Source organism: Balaenoptera musculus, chromosome 1, assembly GCF_009873245.2.
Source record: "Balaenoptera musculus isolate JJ_BM4_2016_0621 chromosome 1, mBalMus1.pri.v3, whole genome shotgun sequence".
Lineage (NCBI taxonomy): Eukaryota > Metazoa > Chordata > Mammalia > Artiodactyla > Balaenopteridae > Balaenoptera > Balaenoptera musculus.
In genome coordinates, this window is record NC_045785.1 from 81,129,351 (window position 1) to 81,151,909 (window position 22,559).

At 39.2% G+C, this 22,559-nt stretch overlaps 2 protein-coding genes across 11 annotated transcripts in view; one reads left to right on the forward strand and one right to left on the reverse strand.

Moving 5' to 3' along the window:
• The window catches only part of GLMN (glomulin, FKBP associated protein), a 47,203-nt gene extending 26,297 nt beyond the window's left edge, over nucleotides 1-20,906 (reverse strand). For 2 of the 5 annotated variants that reach the window (XM_036871187.1, XM_036871154.1), the window contains exons 1-8: nucleotides 20,770-20,894; nucleotides 19,905-19,981; nucleotides 19,350-19,475; nucleotides 13,222-13,341; nucleotides 11,835-11,943; nucleotides 10,142-10,382; nucleotides 8,567-8,669; nucleotides 1,160-1,347 (exon numbers count right to left, since the gene is read on the reverse strand). In XM_036871187.1, coding sequence (XP_036727082.1) covers nucleotides 1,160-1,347; nucleotides 8,567-8,669; nucleotides 10,142-10,382; nucleotides 11,835-11,943; nucleotides 13,222-13,341; nucleotides 19,350-19,475; nucleotides 19,905-19,943 — 926 coding nt within the window. In that variant the 5' untranslated portion in view covers nucleotides 19,944-19,981; nucleotides 20,770-20,894. Of the gene's footprint in view, nucleotides 1-1,159; nucleotides 1,348-8,566; nucleotides 8,670-10,141; nucleotides 10,383-11,834; nucleotides 11,944-13,221; nucleotides 13,342-19,349; nucleotides 19,476-19,904; nucleotides 19,982-20,382; nucleotides 20,717-20,769 lie in introns of those variants that run through there. The other 3 variants (XM_036871160.1, XM_036871177.1, XM_036871169.1) reach the window with 3 other exon arrangements.
• Nucleotides 20,907-20,972: 66 nt separating this feature from the next.
• RPAP2 (RNA polymerase II associated protein 2) overlaps nucleotides 20,973-22,559 on the forward strand; it is an 85,383-nt gene continuing 83,796 nt past the window's right edge. For all 6 annotated transcript variants that reach the window (XR_005022592.1, XM_036874342.1, XM_036874363.1 and 3 more), the window contains exons 1-2: nucleotides 20,973-21,072; nucleotides 21,817-21,862. Coding sequence is in view for 5 of the 6 variants with exons in the window: in XM_036874342.1 (XP_036730237.1) it covers nucleotides 21,000-21,072; nucleotides 21,817-21,862 (119 nt within the window). In the remaining variant the exon portion in view is untranslated. The remainder of the gene's footprint in view (nucleotides 21,073-21,816; nucleotides 21,863-22,559) is intronic.

Sequence of the window (22,559 nt, forward strand, 5' to 3'; positions counted from 1 at the left end):
AGGAGCTGTTACAGTGGAGGATTACTGGACTGAATGTCAATATTATGACATAGCATGAGTGTGTTTCGTGTTTGGTAATTGCAATCATTGTTGCTTTTGTTGTGGTCATCCATTTACAATGCTTGGTGTCAGTCTATTTATCTCTTGTAAAAATAAAATACAGTGTGTGTGTGTGTGTGGAAAAAAAAAAAAAATTGAATTCACGTGTCCCCAGTTATGAAATTAAAGGTTATTCCAGACTTGATTTGTCAGGATGTTGCCTTTCAGGAGAGGAGGGTGTAAAAACATAATTATTTATTCAATTTAATTGTATTAATAAATAATGCTATCCTCAGAAAAAAAAAAAAAGAAATATGTATTTATTTTTTAAAGTTTTGATTAAAAATTTAGTTTAAAAACTTTATGGGAAATGAAACACAAGGTCAAGGTCATTATAACAGGAAGATTCAACCTAAACTGGGTGGTAAAGAAGGCTTTCCTCAGAAAGCTATATTTAAGGATAAAGATGGTTCTAAGCATGTACAAAGGTCCTATAGCAGGAAGGTTCATGACACATGTGAACAAGATACCAAAAGAAGATCTGTGTTACTGGAGCACAGTAAACAAGAGGAAAGGTGGTAGGAGATGAATCAGGACAATAAAGCAAGGACCAGATCATGCATAAGCTTGTCTCATGGGAAGGCATTTAAGACTTTATTCTTAGAGCCATTTAGGAAGCCACTGAAGGGTTTTCATTAAGGAACGACTCTTAAAAGCTTCACTTTCTATGTGTTGAGAATAAATTGGATTAAAAGGGATTGAGAGTAGATATATAAATATCCACTCAGGATTACATTAATAATCCAGTGAAAAGATGATGGCAATTTAGACCACCCTATTGGTAACTGGCCCAATAGCTTCAAAACCAAGCTCAGTTTAACACTTTGTGACTCTTGTCCCAATCATTCCTTATGTCTATTTCAACACCCACCCACCCAACCACTTTCACTACTTGATGACTACTGGCTTTAACGGATTATATGCAGTAATATTTAGCATAAAAATAGGTTTTGTTTATACTTCACTGAAAATGTACTAGTACATTAATAAACACATATTGGACATTAGATAAATGAGTTTGATGCTATTCCTTTCAGAATACATAAACAATAACTCCTACCTTAAGACCATTGGAAGCTGATCAATACTGATGCCCTGTACAAATACTAGATATGCCAGAGAAGCCATAGAGTCTGATAACTGTTTGTCTTCTTCTTCCTCAAATTCAAGATAATCCCAAGTCTTCTTTTTCCTTCCATGATTAAAAATCATTTTGAGGAAAGGGTGTCCAATTGCTGATAAAAATCCCTACGAAACGGATAAAAAAGGAAGGTACAGCAGACACTCTACTGTGCCCTCTCCCACCCCATATTCACATCCTATAAAATCCCCATCCTATAAAATCCCCTCCTCTTGAGTGTGGATGGGACCTGTGAGACTTGCTTGTAACCAACAGAATATGGCAAGATGCCACCCCTATGATTAGATTATGTTATATGACAAAAATGAAGGGATTTTTGCAGATGTAATTAAAGTCCCAAGTCAGCTGATTTGAGTTGAGAAGAGACACTATCCTCCATGGACCCGACTTAACAGGAAGAACGTTTTTAAACAGGATCCAGACCCTCCTTAAGAGTCAGAAACTCACCCCTGCTGGCTTTAAAGAACTAAGCTGCCAAGTTGTGAGGGGGCCTATGAAGAGGGCTGTCTGTCAAGGAACCACAGGCAGCTTCTAGAAACTGAAAGTGGTCCCTGGCCAGCAAGAAAATGGGGACCTCAATCCTACAGCTTCAAGAAGATAAGTTTTTGCCAACAACCTGAAGGAACTAAGTGGGTGGGAAGATGAAACAGTTCTGGAGATGGATGGTGGTGATCATTACACAACAATGTGAATGTACTTAATGCCACTGAACTATACAGTTAATGGTTAAAATGGTAAATTTTATATATATTTCATCACAGTTTAAAAAATGCTTCAGAGATATTTGAGAACAATCTAAAAATGTGAGACATACAAGTATCATGAAATGATAGTAAACTACTCAAATGAAGAATACTCTAGGAACAATGCTCTACTGACCACTGTCTGCCTGGATATGGAGTGGGCAGGAGGAACACTGGCCAGTGGCTGAACAGAGGAAACAGTACTGATACCTCAGGTCATATGGGCTCTTGTGTTATGAGAGAAAGAGACGCATCCTTGCCTGAGTTAACTGACTACAGTTTTATGTTTGATCATTTGTTTTAAGGGGGGAAGGAAAGAGAAAAAGAGAGACTTAAGAAATACAAGGTCACTCCTACACCTCTTATACCATTTCCAATTCTAGTGTGCTGGAAAGCACCTGACCTTCAGTATCCAATGAAATTAATCTGAGTTTTGGCTCTACCACCTATTAGCTGTTAGATACTGGGTTAGTTACCTAACCTCTTTAAAGCCTCAGTTTCCTTATCTAGAAAATGACATAATACGTATGTCAATATTTATTGAGAAGCCCCACAAAAAAAGTTTGAGAAAGTTAAGGTCACAACAAACTACTATATAGAAGTCAACGGAATGACAGAAACAACTGAGCTAAAGCTGACCTTCCACATATTCACTCATTTATTCAGTAAATACTTGAGTGCCAGGCACTGGGCCTGCCATTGTGGAGAATTAGAAAGCCAAATAACACTTTTCTGGCCTTCAGGGAGTTAAAACCTGCCTACTCCAGATGGCTCCATTAGCCATTTCAGAACACAAAAATGAACCATGGAAAATAATCCTCAGTCACAAGAGACTGCTATTCAGCCACCAGATACTAAATACATACTGCTGTACTGATTTTCGAAGCCTTGTATTCTTGTTATATCCATAAAACAAAAATTTACTGTATTCAGATTCCAAATGTCCTCTTAATCATGAAGCTCCATTTCTTAATTCAGCCAATGCTAGATGTGTGTTGGGTTTTTTTTCCAGAGTAAGGTTATTAACCTTTTAAAAAATCATTATATGTAACCAGATCCTACAGTGCTGCTGTAGATATTTGGGGTCCACCTGTGTCCAATTAGGGTCTTCACTATCCATCCACATACCATCCAGCAGCCTTGCTCAGACCCAACATACCTGCCCCTCTACAATTTCTCATGGCAGTCTTTGCCCTTTCATGAAATGTTCCTACGCTGCAGCCCCCGGGACATTCAAGCAGTTCTATACCAAAACAACTTGTGCCAGAGGGATGGCTGAGGCATGCCACATTTACCTATACTTCTTCAGCATAGAAAAGAAGGCACCTCCTCACTTCACTTCCTACACTGATTTCACTTCTATTTCTTAACTGCTTTGTGCTTCCTCACTGCTGGCTTTACTTGTAATGGGCCTTCCACTGACTGAGACCTTAGAACCTCTTCCCTATACCCTCAACCTCTTCATAGGATGCTTACTCTATCTCACTGCTCTCATTAAACCTGACTGGTTTCTGGTGGGAGCTGCTCATACTCTCACACCTCTTACATTGCACAGCCAGGAAGGCAGCAGTAGGAAAGGGTGGTATGGGTAGAGGCTTAGTATTATCTTGGTTCTTCCTGCACTCTCAGGCAAAAGCACATTTTCCTTTGAGGCAGGTGCCATACTGCCCTTTATCTGTCCTCATCTCTGTCATATGCTGACTTCCTGGTCATTTCCCCATGTTCACTGAAGACTGGTACCTGCTCACATCCTTTTTCTCTATCCAGCTCCTGCTATGATCCTAGAAAAATTGAATGTTCATGTAGATAACTCCTGTAACAGGCCAGCCTCATGGTTTTTCTGACCACTAAATTCTAACGACCTTAATTTCTAATCCGTTTTGGCATCTAATTCCATCCTGGATCTCTATCAAAATTTGGAGCTATTCCATATTAGATACCTAAACTCCAGCATCTCATTTTCTGACCACAATTTCTTATTTTACCTCCCATGCCAACCTACTCATCTACCTCTAACTTCTCTAGTCTTGTTATGCCTTCATTTTAACCTACCCATCTGTCCCCTCTTAATCCCCTTCTTTCCCTAACCAACCAATGCACTATTAGTTATTTGAACTATCTGCACCCTACATTTCTGTTAGCTACGTCTACCCAACAAAATGCCAGCCTTGGAAAAACAGCTACAAACCACCTTCTCTACTTCTACACCCAGGTAGCTGAGTACTGCTCGAGAAAAATCACACAAAAATAGTATTATCACTATAGTTGTGGTCTCCAACCACAGTCGCCAAGTGCTTAGCACTACTGATTAATGTTTTCTTCGTCTTCTACCTCTCTTTTCTCTCCACTCAATATTCCAAACCTTTACCAGTTGCCTGAAGCCCCTTGTTCAATCCTCATTTCCACCTCTCATTCTTAAGGAATCTGAGGACAGTGGGTCTGATTCCCTCAATTATAAGAGCATTAATAATTATATTATAATAATAATATAATTCCCTCAATTATAATACTCCATTTCTGCTACAAATTTTTCTACCTGCATACCAGTTCTTGCCTCTTCCTCTCCAGGTGTCCTCAATCCTATGCCCAGCTGTCTGCTCTCCTTGAGCCACATTATTTCAGTTATCCCATAACACTTCTCTTTTCCCCTGTGATGGTTCCCACCCCTTCAGCCTATAAACATGCTCACACCTCACACCGGTCTCCCCCAATTACCTTCCTATCTAAGGCCATGTCTTCTCTGTTGCCTCTCTTCTTCCTTATTCATCCAAACTCTTAAAGAATAGCTTATACTAGTCATCTCCTTTTTCTCATTTTTCATGCACTCCTTTATCTAGTCCACTGATTTTTGTCTCCCACACTCCACTCAAACTGCTCTTGCTAAGATTATCAATGCCATCAATGCCATCTTCCTAAATCCAACGGATGCTTTTCAACTCCTACTCTACAGACTATCTTTCCTGCATTTAACAGTAGCAATCATTTCCTTCTTCCTGAGCTCTACCACCCCAGTTTCTGTGATATTTTCATCACCTCTTTGACTCTCCTTTCTTGGTCTCTTTGGTGGGCTCATCTTAAGTGCTGGTACCCTACAGGATTCAGTCCTGAACACTTTTCTTTTCTCACATTGATCTACCGCTTTGGGTAATCTCATCTACTCTTTTCCAAAATTTGCTCCTTAAAAACCTGTTCTCTCTGGGTATTAGAGATACATATATTAGAAATTATTGTTACTCTTGTTAGGTGTCATAATGGCATTGTGGTTATGTTTTTTAAAAAGTCTTTACCAATTAGAGAAGCATACATAAAGACTCACAGATGAAATGATATATGTAGACTTTCTATAAAATACTACAGCAAAAAAAGAGGGAGGCTGGGGGTGGGGGGGAGGGATGAACTGGGAGATTGGGACTGACATACACGTACTACTATATATAAAATAGGGCTCCCCTGGTGGTGCAGTGGTTGAGAATCTGCATGCCAATGCAGGGGACACGGGTTCAAGCCCTGGTCTGGGAGGATCCCACATGCCGCGGAGCAACTAAGCCCGTGAGCCACAATTACTGAGCCTGCGCGTCTGGAGCCTGTGCTCCGCAACAAGAGAGGCTGCGATAGTGAGAGGACCACGCACCGCGATGAAGAGTGGCCCCCGCTTGCCACAACTAGAGAAAGCCCTCGCACGGAAACGAAGACCCAACACAGCCATAAATAAATAAATTTTTTAAAAAAATTACTTACCTTCCCTCCTTAAAAAAAAAAAAATAGATCACTAACAAGGACCTACTGTATAGCACAGGGACTCTACTCAGTACTCTGTAATGCCCTATTACAGAGTAAGAATAAGAGTGGATATATGTATATGTATAACTGAATCACTTTGCTGTACACCTAAAACTAACACAACATTGTGTATCAACTATATGCCAATAAAAATTAATTTTAAAAAATTAAAAAAAAAATAACCTAACTTTACATTGCTTATCAACTCAAAAAAAAAAAAAGAGGGAGGCTAGATAAAACAAGACTGGCAAAAAGGTTGATAATTGTTAAAGCGGAGCAGAAGATACATGAGAGTATGTTATATTGTTCTATTTTTATGAATGTCTTAAATTTCCATAATAAAAAAAAAATTTTTTTAAGCACAAAACCCCCTACTGCTTGCTGTGTATTCTCTATCTTAATTATTGGCAACTTCACCTGTCCTGTTAACTAAGCAAAAAACCTTGTCCATAACTCAACCTTTTTACTATTCTTCTAAATCCAATCCATTACCAAACTTTGCTAATTTTATCTACCGATAAAGTTCTCAAATCTGCCTTCTCTTCCTTCCATACTCAGGCTCTCATCATTATCACTTAACTCCCAAAAGACACCTAACCCATCTCCCTTCTACTCTTAGTTAAGTTCATCCTCCAATAAAGTGATGAACTCAAAACAGTTTGATTACATCACTCCCAGGCTTAAAATCCTTAACAGTTTCCAACTTTCATAGACATCTTGGGGTACATATATCACATATGGTGCTGTTTGTATTGGATCCAGAGGTTTACACTGTACTCTAGCATTGGCAACAATGAAGAGGCCCCAGGCTCTTATGTGCTCCTGGGAAAATGCCTTCCACCATCCCTCTTCATCACTCATAACCTCTTTACTGCTACCTTGACCATCAGCATTAACCCCATTAAACTATGTATCTGTGTATATCAGTTACCAAATCATCTCTCATCCTCAGAAGCTATTTCCCCTAAAGTTCTGGCATCTCCTCTCCTAACTCCTCCTATCCCTCCTCAAATTTCAAATTCAGGATACAGAGGGCTGACTGTAAGTTATACACAGATTTCTGACTGAGCAGAGTTGTGGTGCCCCTACCCTCTAAGCGTTGTTCAAGGGTCAACTATATAATATGATAGGATCTTTTTAAAAATTATATATGTATATATTTATTTATTTATAAGTATTAGAGCAGAAAAAAGTCTGGAAGGTGCTGTGAGATAACAGAAAATATATATATATTGGTTTCTGCTACTGGTTGCTGGCACGGGGCTCCTGAAACCCTTTTTTTTCTTTTTTTTCCTGAAACCCTTATAACTTCCTAAGTGATAACAGCACTAGGAACATCTCTTGTTCTAATGTTTGTCTTTAACCCTGTCCCTGACAAAGAGCTCTAAAACCTCTGTAAATTCTTAAGGGATAAGACACTAGGAGCATCTTTTGTTCTATTAAAGTGACTCAGAGTGGGCACTAAGATGGTTCCTGGATGGGGGGTGGTAATGAGAAAGACCAAGCCATGATTAGAAGCTTGGAATTTTGAGCCCCATCCCCCAGTTCTGTAGAGAGGGGAGAGGGACTGGAAATGGAGTTAATATCTTATCAAGCCTAAATGAGGAAGCCTCCATAAAATCCCCGAAGTATGGGTTTCAGAGAGCTTCCAGGTTAGTAAACACATCCACATACTGGGAGCGTGACGCACTCCAACATCATGAGAACAGAAGCTCATGCACTTGGGACCCTCCCAGACCTTGACCTATGTATAATTATGTCTTCATTTGGCTGTTCTATCTCTTCATTTGGCTGTTCATCTGCATCCTTTATCATATCCTTTAATAAACTAATAAACATAAGTAAGGGTTTCCTTTAATTCTGTGAGCCATTCTAGCAAATAATCGAACCCAAAGAGGAGGAGGTCATGGAACCTCTGATTTGTAGCCAAGTCAAACAGAAGTTGTGGGTAACCTGGGGACCTAACACGAGCAATTGGCATCTGAAATAGGGAGCAGTCTCATGGGACTGAGCCCTTAACCTGCTGAATCTGATACTATCTCCAGGTAGTTAGTGTCAAAATTGAGTTTAACTGTAGGACACCCAGCTGGTGCTGCAGAATTGTTTCGTGTGGGAAAGAAACCCCATGGGACTCCCCTGGTGGCTGCATTGGTAGGGTGATTCCCTCAGCGGTTAGGAATCTGCTTACCAATGCAGGGGACACAGGTTCGAGCCCTGGTCCAGGAAGATCCCACATACGGCGGAGCAACTAAGCCCGTGCGTCGCAACTACTGAGCCTGCGCTCTAGAGCCCATGAGCCACAACTACTGAAGCCTGCGTGCCTAGAGCCAGTGCTCTGCAACAAGAGAAGCCACCGCAATGAGTAGCACACGCACCACAATGAAGAGTAGCCCCCGCTCGCCACAACTAGAGAAAGCCCATGTGCAGCAACGAAGACCCAACACAGCCAAAAATAAATAAATAAATAAATTTATTTTTAAAAAAAGAAAGAAATGATAAAAACCCCACACATCTTGTGACCAGAAATGTCAGAAGTGAAGTGTTCTGAGTGAAAGTAAAGGAAAAAGACACAGAAGGAGAACTGTAGATTTTTCCAATACAGGTGTTAATATTATTTATATCTAGTTATTGAAATTATTGCTGTTTGTTTTTCATCTTTTTGTTTATCTATATTCTATAAAAAATATATATTGCTTTATTAATAAATGTATCAATTTACATGCCCATGTGCAGTATATGAGAATACAGCAGGTAATATTTTAGATGATAGCAGATTTTATAACATTAAATTAGCTGTACTTACTATTATTTCAGATGCAAAACACCTTAAAGGATCATCTCCAGTGTCATCAGACTGCTCAAGAAATTGTGCTGTCAGCAAAGGGCATTTCAAGCTTCTGAAACAACTAAAATTTAAGAAATGGGTAACGATGAATACAGCACTTCCTAAGTATAAAATAACTAGTTTTCACATGAAAAATAACATAAGCACCAATAACGCAATGGCCTATAAAACTGGTGATATAAGATCCTTCTTACTAGTAATGGGGAGAGCATGAGACTACCTTGCTAGATTCAATGTAGAGAGAGTCACTTCCATGTCTGGACTATACCAGTGGATACTGAATATTTGTCTTAGGACCAATGCTAGTGTATATGTAGTTTTCATTAGTTTAAGGAAAATCAGGACAATGCAGTAATTTTTTCATAAAGCTATATTTGTTTTATTTAGAAAATCAAATTTATTCTGTGATTAAGCCTTACCTATTTTAGTTAAAATATGTTTTCTTTCATGAAATAATGGGTTTTATAAATGGTAAAAAATGCTTTAATGACCTAACCTGACAAAATAGAAAGCTAACAGTGGTTTTAGTCTCAAAATTTAAAAAATAAAATTACTGGTCCATGTTGTTCAATATAATCCAGTCCAGCACTATCCAAGAGTCCCATATATAATTAAAGCCCCATATATAATTTAAAATTTTTTAGTAATCACATTAAAAAAGTAGTGAGACAAGAAAAATTAATTTAAATAATTTATCTTATCAACCCATATATCAGAGACATTATTTCAATATGTTACCAGTATAAAAATTATTGAGGTATTTTAGTATTTCTTTTAATAACAAGTCTTCGAAATACAGGGAGGATTTTACACTTAGAGCACTAAATTTGGACTAACTATATGTCAAGTGCTTGACAGCCATACTGAACAATGCATACATAGTCTACAGCAGGGGTCCCCAACCCCTGGGCCACGGACCGGTACTGGTCCTCGTCCTGTTAGGAACCGGGCCGCACAGCAGGAGGTGAGCGGCGGGCAAGCGGGCAAGCAAGCAAAGCTTCATCTGCTGCTCCCCATCACTCGCATTGCCGCCTGAACCATCCTCCCCTCCCCCGGCCCTCCCCATCTGTGGAAAAACTGTCTTCCACGAAACTGGTCTACAGTAACCCTGGAGTGAATGCTACTGGGTTCTCTGCTACTGTTTTTGTTGTCAAATTGGAAGTTCAACTGTCTGGTGCATCTTCTGCTACTTTCAAAGGGAGAGTAAAAACATAATTCCCCTGCAGAAAACCAGATTCTTTGAGCTACACCTATCTATTTCCTTCACTGCTATTATTCACTTACCATGATGAGTAAAGGCAATCCATAGAAGAATATAAGTAAACTAAACAAATGGATTTTGGTTTCATTTTTTTAAAAATATCGATGCTTCATTAAATGCCCATGTTGTATCAACTGAACCCCATATTCTTCTAAAATTCAAAATTAGAAACTAGATTTAAATTTCCATTGCAAACAAATAAAACAAAGAAACATAAAATAACTGAACTATCACTTAAGTCCGTTATGAATTATTCTTAAAAATATACTTACAATTTCAGTATTTCATCCTTTAATTTTTCATTTTCCATTGAGTTTTCCTTGTTATCAATGACATCTTCCACAAAAGGCTTAGTGAACTCTATTAAGGCCTTGCAGCACTGACAAAGGCCATAGTCATCTGCTCGTATTTGTTCTTTTGAGTATGGAACAGGAAGGAGAGACAGCTGACTCCAAAGCGTAGACAATGCTAATCCAACTGAATATGCCTTGTTGTTACGAAGTTTCTGAATCACTAAAACAGAGACCGAGCTGTTACTTGAGGCAGCCTCATCAAGTATGCTAAACATGGGAGAAGTCCAATAAATGTAGAAGTACAACACATATTTCCCCCCCATATTTTGACAACTCTGATATCAGGATGACATATGATAGCTTAACTGGCAGTATTTTTTTCCTTCTTAGGGGTTCATAAAATAATGGAGCATCTTACAATCATGGCACTTTACAACAGGTGCCATGAAATTTTGTTTAGGTATGTTTATACCACAGGTTACATACTTAAAACGGAAACACTTCTTTCCATATTTTTTGGTTGTTATAAGTATAAAATAGGAACAAGTGTCTTGTAAACTACAAAGCACTGTAAAAATGAAAGGTAGTAGTATTAGATTTTTTTTTCTAGAAGACTTTAAATATTTCAAGTTATACAAAGCTGTTGGGCATTCACATTTAAAATAAATTTACTCTAGCTTCTGATTTTGGGTCCTTCTACCAGACTCTGAGTTATATGTACGTTATAAAATGAAAAAGTGGTCTCTTCCCATGCATAAATACTGTCTGCCTTGGTTGCCAAAGTCCATTACTTACCAATACTGTTTTTGCACTCAGTTATGGAAACTTTTCTTTCCACACTTGTTTCATTGTTCAGTAGTACCTTTGTTATTCCCAATCCCAACCTCCTAAAGCAAAGGCTGAGCAATGCCCTGCCCAATACTGTTCTTAATTAAGATACATGACTACCTCAATGCTATCAAACTGAGCACTGCAGAGGCAATCCTTTAAATATATTTACAGGAAAAATTCTAAATATAAGTTGCAGATAGGAAGATTAAGCAAAAAGCTATAGGTCACAACAAAGCACATGAAAAAGAGCATGACATTCAACAAAATATTTACTGGGTACCATCTCTGTGCCAGGTATTGCCATCTTTCTGTGAGCAGCAGGATTCAAACTGGCATTGCTATTACTAGTTTAAGCAGAGTACTAAATAATTAGGCATAAACTATGGGACTTTCCTGGTGGCACAGTGGTTAAGAATCCACCTGCCAATGCAGGGGACACAGATTCAAGCCCTGGTCCAGGAAGATCCCACATGCTGCGGAGGAAATAAGCCCGTGCACCACAACTACTGAGCCTGTACTCTAGAACCCACGAGCCACAACTACTGAGCCTGCGAGCCACAACTATAGAAGCCTGAGCACCTAGAGCCCGTGCTCCTCAACAAGAGAAGCCACTGCAATAAGAAGCCCGTGCACCGCAACGAAGAGTAGTCCCCGCTCGCTGCAACTAGAGAAAGCCCATGCACAGCAACGAAGACCCAACGCAGCCAAAAATAAAAAAATAAATTTATATAAAAAAAAATAATTAGGCACAAACTTTGCTATAGTGTTGACATCTTGGAGTAATATAAAGGCACTTACACAAATAAAACAAGAAACACTTAGATGTCAATATACTCATTACCTGTTTGTAATGGCCGAAGTAAAAGAAGAATAATTTCGGATATCTGTTTTCCAGAGGGCTCTTCAATCAGCTCAAGCAAACCCAACAATAATTCCTTTGGATTACATAACTATAAAAATATTCACAATTGAACCTGTTTAATACAAGTTGTATTTAAAGCCACATGATTATTATTTTTAAAAGGCATATACTGAGATAGTATAATTATTTTTGTTTAACAGTAAAACACCTCATAAAAATGTTTTTAAAAAATACACTAGCAGGGAGAATGGATACATGTATATGTATGGCTGAGTTTTGCTGTGCACTCGAAACTATCACAACATTGTTAATCGGCTATACTCCAATATAAAATAAAAAGTTAAAAAATTAAATTAAAAAAAATACACTAGCAAAACACAGAGTCTGAGATTCTGTGAAAGCAAGAAGTCAAGGGTCTCCCAATGGACAACTACATTTAAGAGACTTAAATTCCTGACTAATGGAAAAGTTAGAGAAATAGGGGAAGGGAGACCCTGAACACCAGAGCTGAGGTTTCCTTTGAGCTTTGCCTGTCTACTCTGAAGGTTGCCTTTGTCTCCCAGGGCTTCCAGCAGGTGGAATCTTTCTGTCTCATACCACCAGGGTAGTTAGATGAGTGCAGAGTCTCTTCTGTTTTTCCTGAACAGACAAAACTTAGCGTTGCTTTCTGACTGGTCATATCTTATCGCCTCACTTGCCTTGTTTCTCTAAAAGCTCTCATAGTTAATAACTAATATCTAATATCTAGGGAGTTCCCTCTTTTCAAGTACATATTTGTGTCTATGTACAGTGATCTCTAAGTGGCTTCTTATAATGTCCTTTTTCTTAGAATTTCTCTCTTGTAACCATCATTTTTGGCTTATAACTCTATTAACCTTTTACTCAGAGTCTCTATCTAAGGCTGTCAGTCACAACTAATCTATTTCCTACTCTTATTTCCTCTGTTATCACTGCCATTCTAGGTTTTTCATATTCTTTTAGGGAACATACCATAGAAGAAAGAACACTCAGATTTGATTTTACTCCCAGCGTTGCCAAAACATCAGTGTGGCCTGAAACTACCTCTTTAAAGCATGAATTTCACATCTGAACAATAAGCTACTTTTTAAAAAATAGAGCTTTTTAGGTCTCTCTCTGAAGATTCTGAATCAGTGGGTCTAAGATGAGGTCAGATAATTCTTATATCCAGAAAATTTGGGAAAAATGAAATGGACTGGCCCATCCAATAAATAAGGATGGGCCTTTTATCCAAAGAGTTCCCGCCTATACTTTCATGAACTAAAAGCTTTCTCACCAAAAACATTAAAGGGAATTATAAAATACTGCTGTGTATTGTGATAAAGAGAATCTAGTTGTGTTAACTTACCTTTACCAATAAATCAAGTATCAGAAAATAATACTTTCTTTTATCATGTTCCTTATCATTCCATAAAAGGCATCGAACAACAGGACCAACAAGATTCCAGCCCATATTCTTAATGATGACCTGTAAAAACATTTTCAGAGTACAATAAAGCAAATACTGCCATCTACAGGACTCTCACAGTGAGCTTTCTTAACCTGGAGGAGCTGACAATTTCCTCTAAAACAGGAAAGATGAGGCAAGTGAATCCATGGACATCTCACCATTGACTTCCTAGGGTTGGCTGTTAACAGATAACAGCATTCTAAAATAGTTTTTAATACTTTCACTGAGGAAAGGCAAATGGGTCTTTACTTTTAACCAGGTAATTTGGTCTTCCCCAGGATTTAAATAGCTCCTCTAGGGCTCCCCTGGTGGCGCAGTGGTTGAGAATCCGCCTGCCAATGCAGGGGACACGGGTTCATGCCCTGGTCCGGGAAGATCCCACATGCTGCAGAGCAACTAAGCCCATGCACCACAACTACTGAGCCTGCGCTCTAGAGCCCGCGAGCCACAGCTACTGAGCCCGAGTGCTACAACTACTGAAGCCCGCGCACCTAGAGCCCGTGCTCCACAACAAGAGAAGCCACCACAATGAGAAGCCCGAGCACCGCAACGAAGAGTAGCCCCCACTCGCCACAACTAGAGGAAGCCCACGCGCAGCAACGGAGACCCAACACAGCCAAAAAATAAATAAAATAAATTTTAAAAATAAATAAATAAATAAATAAATAAATAAATAAATAGTTCCTCTATTTCCAACAAGGGAGATAATTTGCTTAATATGAGCAATACTTAATTTTCATGGAGAATTTTGCTCCCAATTCATAAAGAAATCCAGCCAACAATCACGAACCTTTTAAAGTTCACTGGAGAATCTCTAAATACAGTATAATCATGTAACTTATGTAAAAGGAGGGGATACCACTTCATTAATTTTCTATTCTACAAACAAGCAGCTTCTATTTTCAAAGATATTTCAGAATGCTTACACAAGTAAAAGTCTATCTTTATAATTAGTGATTCACATTCATTATCAAAGCCACTGATTTTGTTTTTCTTTTTTTTCCAAAGCAATTATTTAATAAGATGCATTATAGGGATTTCCCTGGTAGCACAGTGGTTAAGAATCTGCCTGCCAATGCAGGGGACACGGGTTCAAGTCCTGGTCTGGGAAGATCCCACATGCCACAGAGCAACTAAACCCATGCGCCACAACTACTGAGCCTGCACTTTAGCGCCCACGAGCCACAACTACTGAGCCCACATGCCACAAATATTGAAACCCACGCGCCTAGAGCCCATGCTCCCCAACAAGGGATGCCACCACAATGAGAAGCCTGCGCACCACAACAAAGAGTAGCCCCCACTAGCCGCAACTAGAGAAAGCCCGCACGCAGCAATGAAGACCCAATGCAGTGAAAAATAAATTTAAAAAAATAAAAGATGTATTATAGGCTGCCAATTGTTTGGAGCAAAGGGAAAGGCTTCACCCCAATTTCTCAACATCTGGCCTTTGGATGACTTAAAAGATAAAAGGAGATACCAGAACATTTTTATGACTGAGTAACAATTTCTAGAAATTTTCCATTAATTAATTTTCCATTAATTTTCCATAAAAATGAAATTTTCCATTTTTCAGTCATTTGCTTCTCGTGATTAGAACTTGGTGACATGTTTTACTGTAAGTGTTCAGCTTATTGAAATCCAATGCAAAATAGAAAATGTTGCAATGCAAAATGAAATGTCGGTGTCATTCTCTTTTTAAGGCAGGAAAGTCAGTTTTCTAGCCAAACCCTATCTTCCCTTCAAGTGTATTCGTTTTCCACTTTCCCCGGCCTATTTTTTAAAGTTTTCTTTCTTAATTTAGGCTTTTTCAAAATCAACTTTAATAAACAGAAATTCCCTACTACCCATTCTAAACTCAGAAATCTAAGTTATAGTTCATAAAGAACTTTTCAAAGGAAAAAATACAAGCCACTCCAGAGCAAAACCACTGATTTTCAAAACCATAACAATATACTCGATTTCTCTGGCCTGCATTCTACTTCAACTCATTAGTATTTATCAAGCATATATGTCAGGTCCCTAGACTATTCTAGATGCAGGAAATAAAGCAAGAAACACATCAGATAAGAAGTCTATCCTCAGGACTTCCCTGGTGGCACAGTGGTTAAGACTCCACACTCCCAATGCAGGGGGTCCGTGTTTGATCCATGGTCAGGGAACTAGATCCCACATGCATGCCACAACTAATAGAGTTCGCATGCCACAACTAAGGAGCCAGCATGCCGCAAACTAAGGAGTATGCCGGCCGCAACTAAGACCCAGGGCAACCAAATAAAAAAAATAAATAAGTTATAAAAAGAAAAAAATTAAAAAAAGAAGTGCTGCTTTAAAAAAAAAAAAATCGATCCTCATAGAGTTTACATTCTAGGTTCATTTGAAAGAAAATACATCTAGGAAGAAGACAAATAGGTACAATACCCCCTCTATGACCCCAGTCTTATAAGGTAATAAAGGTAGAGTATAAAGTATAGCAGGAGGGACTTCCCTGGTGGCACAGTGGTTAAGAATCCGCCTGCCAATGGAGGGGACAGAGGTTCGAGCCCTGGTCCGGGAAGATCCCACATGCCGAGGACTAACTAAGCCCGTGCGCCACAACTACTGAGCCTGCACTCTAGAGCCCGTGAGCCACACGTACTGAGCCTGCATGCCACAACTACTGAAGCCTGCGCGCCTAGTGCCCGTGCTCTGCGTCAACAGAAGCCCGCGCACTGCAACGAAGAGGAGCCCCTGCTTGCTGCAACTAGAGAAAGCCTGCGTGCAGCAACGAAGACCCAACGCAGCCAAAAATAAATAAATTAATTAATTTTTTTAAAAATGCTAAAGTATAGCAGGAGAATAGTCACTTCTACCTGGGGAAGGCAAGAAAGTCTTCCCAGAATAGGTGATAGCTATGCTAAGGCTTGTTCAAGAAACATAAGTTTATCAGGCATAGATAGGTGGGAAATACATTCAAGGCTCTGAAACAGCATTGTGCTAGGACTCAACATGTCCTAGAGAACTAGCAACAGAAAAATGTCAGGGTATGTGGATACATAGTTCGGAAAAGAGGAGATGCTATCTGTTTACATCTTTATCAACTGGAAGTTTTAGTGTTTGTCTTATCAACCTACATGAGGTCCCTATATGTTAATATTCACGTCACTGTATTTACGACAAATTGTCATTTGGTTTTTTGGTTGTCCTAATTTTTTATACAGCAAAATACAGTGATTTTTTTTCTTTGGTCCCTTTTCTAGTGCTTTTAGGTCTAAAATGGTTTTCCCCTTGAGAGATATAAACACTCATTTAAATTAGAAAAAATATATATATATACACATATACTTATATATATATACATATATATACTTATATATATATACATATATATACTTATACACACACACACACATATATATCGCCTTTCTTTTTATTAAGATTTACATTGGAAACATGGCATAAAATGAAGCCTTAAACTGATTTTTTTTAAACAAATAGCAAAACAATCATGTTTTTTATCTAATGGGACAGACAGTTCCGTTGATCTCTCTGAATATTCTTTTTGCACTAGTTTTTAATTCTGCCTGGCACACTCTTACCCAGAGAGTCCCATAGTTTACTGTGGGACTGTCTCTGCTTCCTTCAAATTTCTGTGCAATTTCACCCAACACAACCCATCCCCCTAACCATGCTGCATCATTCTCTATAGAATTTATCACTTTCTAACCTACTAAATGATTTATCTGTCTTTGCTAGAATTTAAGATCCATATGGGCACTGATTTTTGTTCATTACTGTATCTATTCCCAGCATCTAGAGTAGGGCCTGTTACAAAACAGATGTTCCACAAATACAGGTTGAATGATGTCTATTACTTCTAAGCATGACAAATTATCCTCTCTCCAAAGATTTGATATTATGTCTTGTTTTCTTCTATCTTTTGTGTGGCCTGACTTTTAATATTTAGGTCTTCACTAATCAGGAATTTATGTTATATGTTATTATAACACATATAATTTTTCCAAATTACTAAATATCAACAGTGCTGATGTTGAAAACCCCTGCACTGTAGTGTCTTAGGACAAACTACCATTCCTGTGACTTTAAAAAAAATTTTTTTACACAAAGCAGATTAATAGCAAATCTTGATCAATCTTGATTGTGTCACCTGCAAGTAAACTAAGGTGCAGTTTTAAACTCTGTCTTATCAATATCTGAACCTTTGAATTTAGAAGACCACATTACAAAGGTGATCCTCAAGCTATCAAGGCTAAGCCTCACTATGCTTAAGTCTATCACAATCACCTAATCTCTAAGAGTGACACACAAACCTACATCTTAATCTTGTATTTCTCTACTGAGCTCTAAATATTACTTTTCAATTGCCTGCTGCATCTTAAACTCAACGTTGCCAAACAATGCCAACTTATTTGTCCTCTGCCAGGGAACTTTCTCTCCGCTTTAAGTTACCTGTTTCTGTTCAGGATGTATTGTCTTCTCAGAGGCTAGAAACCCCATCATCTTTGTCACCTCACTCTCTCTCACCCTCACAGTCAGTCCTCTCTCTTCTACTCTAAAACTTCCTTGCAAGTGCTACGTTGTGCTAACCAGAGGCAGAGCAGAATCGTTAAGAGCTCTGGAAACAGGCTGCACAGGTCTGAATGCCCGATGCCACATAAAAGCTGATACTTTTGTGCAAATCACTTATCATTCAGTGACTCTTTCCTTATCTAGAAAATCCTATCTCACGGGATTCAGGAGAGACTAAGTGAGTTAAAAGATGTAAAGCACCTAAGACAGCACCTGGCACATAGTAGATCTCAATAAATATTATTAGCTTTTATTAATTTTATTATTAGCTAAAAGTAAGGTACTCTCAAAGATAATCCTTTGAGAATGCAATTGGGAAAAATCAAGGAGTTAAAGAAAGCATTAAATTTATTTTATTTGGGGCTACAAAGGTATTATAAACACATATCAAAAACAAATGTACTAAATAAAATGTGCTAATTTTTATTTTAAAAAATTATAAATAAAAAGGGATAAGACCTTTGAACTAGTAAGAGATTCTATAACAATGTATGATTAAAAAGTTTTAGCAATCTCCTAAATACAATCCAGGTGCCCTGGATATAATCCTAGGCCAGCATGACTAGATTGTGATATCAACAAAGAAAGAAAATTTTTTTTTTTTTTTTTTGGCCATGCCGCATACCATGCGGGATCTGAGTTCCCTGAGCAGGGATCAAACCTGCGCCCCCTGCAGTGGAAGCACAGAGTCTTAACCACTGGACCACCAGGGAAGTCCCTACAAAGAAAACTTCTGTATAAATAAACAGGACTATAAATGAAGACCGATTATGTTCCTGGAAAGAAGATGATCTTCCCTTATATAAGAGGAGGGGTGGGGATGGGGGAGGGGTTCAAAGACACAAAATTAGGCAGTGTTGTCAACACTGTGTCCCAGCTGTTCCTGATCCCAAAAACATCCTTTCTCATTGTGCAGAATGATTTCTCAGACAATCGTAGCTGGATGATATTGGCCAGTAAGGTCATCCAGCTCTCCCAAAATATGATCTTACTTAATATTTGGTTTCCCATATACACCTGGCTGAAGGAAAAGAATGCGCTGATGACCAAAAATGAATATGTAGCCTGCCTGATACTTATATTTCTCAATGTAAATTGCTAATTCAAATACCACTTTGATCTCTAAACCAGAAGTAATCCCCACTCCTCTAAAGCATTTTACTTATATTTCAACTATAACACTTATTCTGGAGAAGCTAAACGAGTTAACAGATGTAAAGTATCTGTTTATTCTGCCTCCTTATTGCTAGTTCTTTACATGTTTATCTCTTCCACCAGACTGTAAGCACCTTAAAGTATATAATTAGTCCTAATTCCTTTTTATTTTCCACAGTTTTCTACTGTGGAAATTTGATTCTTAAATGTTTGCTGAAAAAAATAAATGGATGAATAATAGCATCATGTGGCTATTCTCTTCCTAGTAAAGACTGAAAAGTACATACAAAGATTATACTTACCTTATTCTTTTCATTTTGAATAATTTCTAATAGCTGATCTATGTGCCCTTCATCTATGCATCTTTGGCCTGCTAACTGAAACAGGCCAAAATCTTCCTCTTTAAAGTCTTGCTCTTCTAGGATTTGCTGGCAAAAACAAAATAAACAAAAAAACCAGTAATTTTAGGCAAATGGAAATTCAATAACTACTTGACTTATTTTATCTCCCTCTAAAAAAAGAAATGTTTAAATTCTAGATAAGGTGCACATAAGCATATATATGAAAATTAGGATTAGCCTAAAAATACTTTAATAAATCATCTTGAAATCCACTGTACCAAAGAAATCTATGAGAAGGATCAGTACTAAAATTATAAAGATTATTTCTCCAAGTGACATACTCCAATCTGTCTTCCTGCCTTCATGCTATTTATTCATAGGTCAAAAAAAAGCAAGGATTAAAGAAGATTAACAATTTGAGTGACCGCAGATGTAATTAAAAGTAATCTGTGCTCTGCCCATATTTTGAAAGATTATTTAACTTCATAAAAAGAAAAAAAAGAAAAAATTACTTACACATCTCTTTATTATGGAATGAAGTTCCTCCACAGCCATTCCTTCCTATTTTTTCCTAGTTTTGATGCTGAAATGTACTAACATAAGACAAACTGTTAACTATCAGTAATACTATATTGAAATATTAATAAGTTGTTTCATTCTGATTATTAATAAATACAATAAAGAAAATGGAAAGTTTTAAAGCTGAAATGGTTTTACTGAAAGTTAGTATGTTAGCCTAAGAAAATTTTTTTAAAAAAGCCTTCTGTTTCATCTTTTAAGTTTCCTTGGAGCATAATTTTGAAAGATAAACTCAAGGAAAAAAAAAAAATCCTCTAGTGCACTCCCAAGAGGCAGCGCAAATTTGGACTACAAGGGCTTAAAAAGGCAGTCTTTTTTTCTCCAAAAGGTGGGCCTGAAATCAGTTCTAATCATCAGGGAATTTTTTATTTTTTAACGTCCCACTTGACGGAAAATGGAGTAAAACACAGCTCACCCGGAGGGGGTTAAAGTTGAGATGTCCTCCACCGCAAGTGTGACCGGGGCATTTGTACGAGATGTAGTCCCCCCAATATAATCAATCGAGCTAGTGAAATCACTGTATCGCACGGAGGCAAGGCAACAGGCCGCCCTCAGGACAACACCGTTGCGTTCCCACAGGCCATCGTTTCCCCCGGAGGGAAGGCCCGTTCCACGCCCCGCAGGAGGGGCGGGGGTCGGCCGTATCCTCACAGCAGCGCACTCCAGGGCGGTTAAAACCCCAGCGCGCGTGCAGGCGGCATCCAAGGGAAGCCATTTCTCCCGGTTCCCGACTGCGTCGGCCTTCGGGCCCCAGACCTCGCGGGGGCGGTCGGCCCGCGGCGCCGGGTTCTCTGAGACTCACCGTCCACCGCAAGCCCCGGCCGCCGGGGACCCTCGATGCTCCCACTTACTCGCCAAGCCTCTCGCCCCTCTCGCCCCTCTCGCCGCTCTCCTCCTCCTCCTCCTCCGGCAGAGCAGGCCGCTTTCCCGGCCCCGCCCCGCCCCAGCCGGCCCCGCCCCGCGCTACGCGACGGGAGGCGGAGTCTTGGGGGAAAGCCGCCTGGGCCGGTTCCGACGCCGACTACGCTCCCCATGGCGGACTGGGTAGAGACGTGCTCTGCCGGCCGCAAGGCCCGGGGTCCTCGCGCCTCCCGAAACGTCGCAGGTAGGAAGAAGGGCCTGTTCCCACGTTTGGAACTGAGAACTGGTCCCCGACATAATTCCAGACTGAGGCGTGCGGGGCGCTCCCGAAAGGTTGCCCCAGGGGAGGAGGTCTTCGGGGCAGAGAAGGCCGAGATTCCCACCGCCGAACTCTGGCCTTCTGGGAAAGACCTTCGGCCAGACCCCCACCTCTTTACACTAGTGTTCCGAGATTTCCCCCAGAATGGGCTGTGCTCCAGGCTCTGAGGGAATGAGCAGTAGAGGTCCTGGGAGCCTGCAGCTGGGGTCGCCAGAGTGGGCAAGTGACCAGGGCAGCGTCGGCAGGCCGAGTGCAGCTGACCTCGACTCAGGCACTGGTCCTTCTTCCAGATGTGCTGCTGCTTTGGTGCCCTGGTTCTCTGAGGTGTCAGACCCCTCTTTACCCGGGAGCGAACATTTAGGGGGACGGAGAGCGGTTGCCCCTAGAAGTACCCAGATCTCGGACTTTCAGGAGTGCTTAGCTATGCAACTGTGATACAAGAAAAAATTCAATCCTGAGAGAGATACATTTTAACCAAGAAAAATAATTAGTTTTCAAAACCAAATTGGATTCCCTTCTCATTTCATTTGATTTTCACACAGGATTGGAAGTGAAATGTGTGGAAAAGAAGAAAAGATGGTCTACAGTTTATTTGGGCAAGAATCTGTCCTGTAAGCTGGTGTGTTTGTGTAGACTTGACCTACTGTTTTTTGTTTCTTTTAATTGTAGGTACTAAGCAGACAAGTGCCTTGAAACAAGAAGACGCTTCTAAAAGGTATGAGAACTACTCAGACAGCTGCTTTCACTTATCTGTTAATCACATATTAATTGAACCATTTTTAAAAACAATAATGGGTGCTACCTCAGAGAAAATTATTTTGAGAGAAGGGGAAGATCTGGGAAGTACGATAAATTCTCAAATAGATTGTTATTTTCCCTACTCCACGCCTTAAGAAAGTCCAATGGACACTTTTAGATTGCTGGTGAAGGTATGAGTTATCTGTAGAAAGATGTCAATGGGAATAAACATTCCTGAATTAACCAGGTACTTTTTTTTCATCTTTTCAGATAGTTTCCTTTTTTTGCATTATATGCCAGAGACTCCAAGAAACCTTTTTTGTTGTTGTTGTTGTTTGTTTACATCATGTCCATATTTTCAGCAAAAAGTTGTCCTGTACTGTTTACAGGCACCTCCTACAAAGGCTTTATCTCCTGTCACAAAAGGTTTTTAGAATAGATGTAGTCTGTGAGGATGATTAAAGTATACATATCTATAAGGTATCATTTTATAAAGTATTGGCTTTGGCCTTAATTTACTCATTCTTTCAAAAATTATTTACTGAATGTAAGTATGCCAGATTTGTGTTAGGCCCTGAGGATATGATTTTTAAAAATTTTTTTAATTGAACTATAGTTGATTTACAATATTATATTAGTTTCAGATGTACAACATAAAGAGTAAATATTTTTGT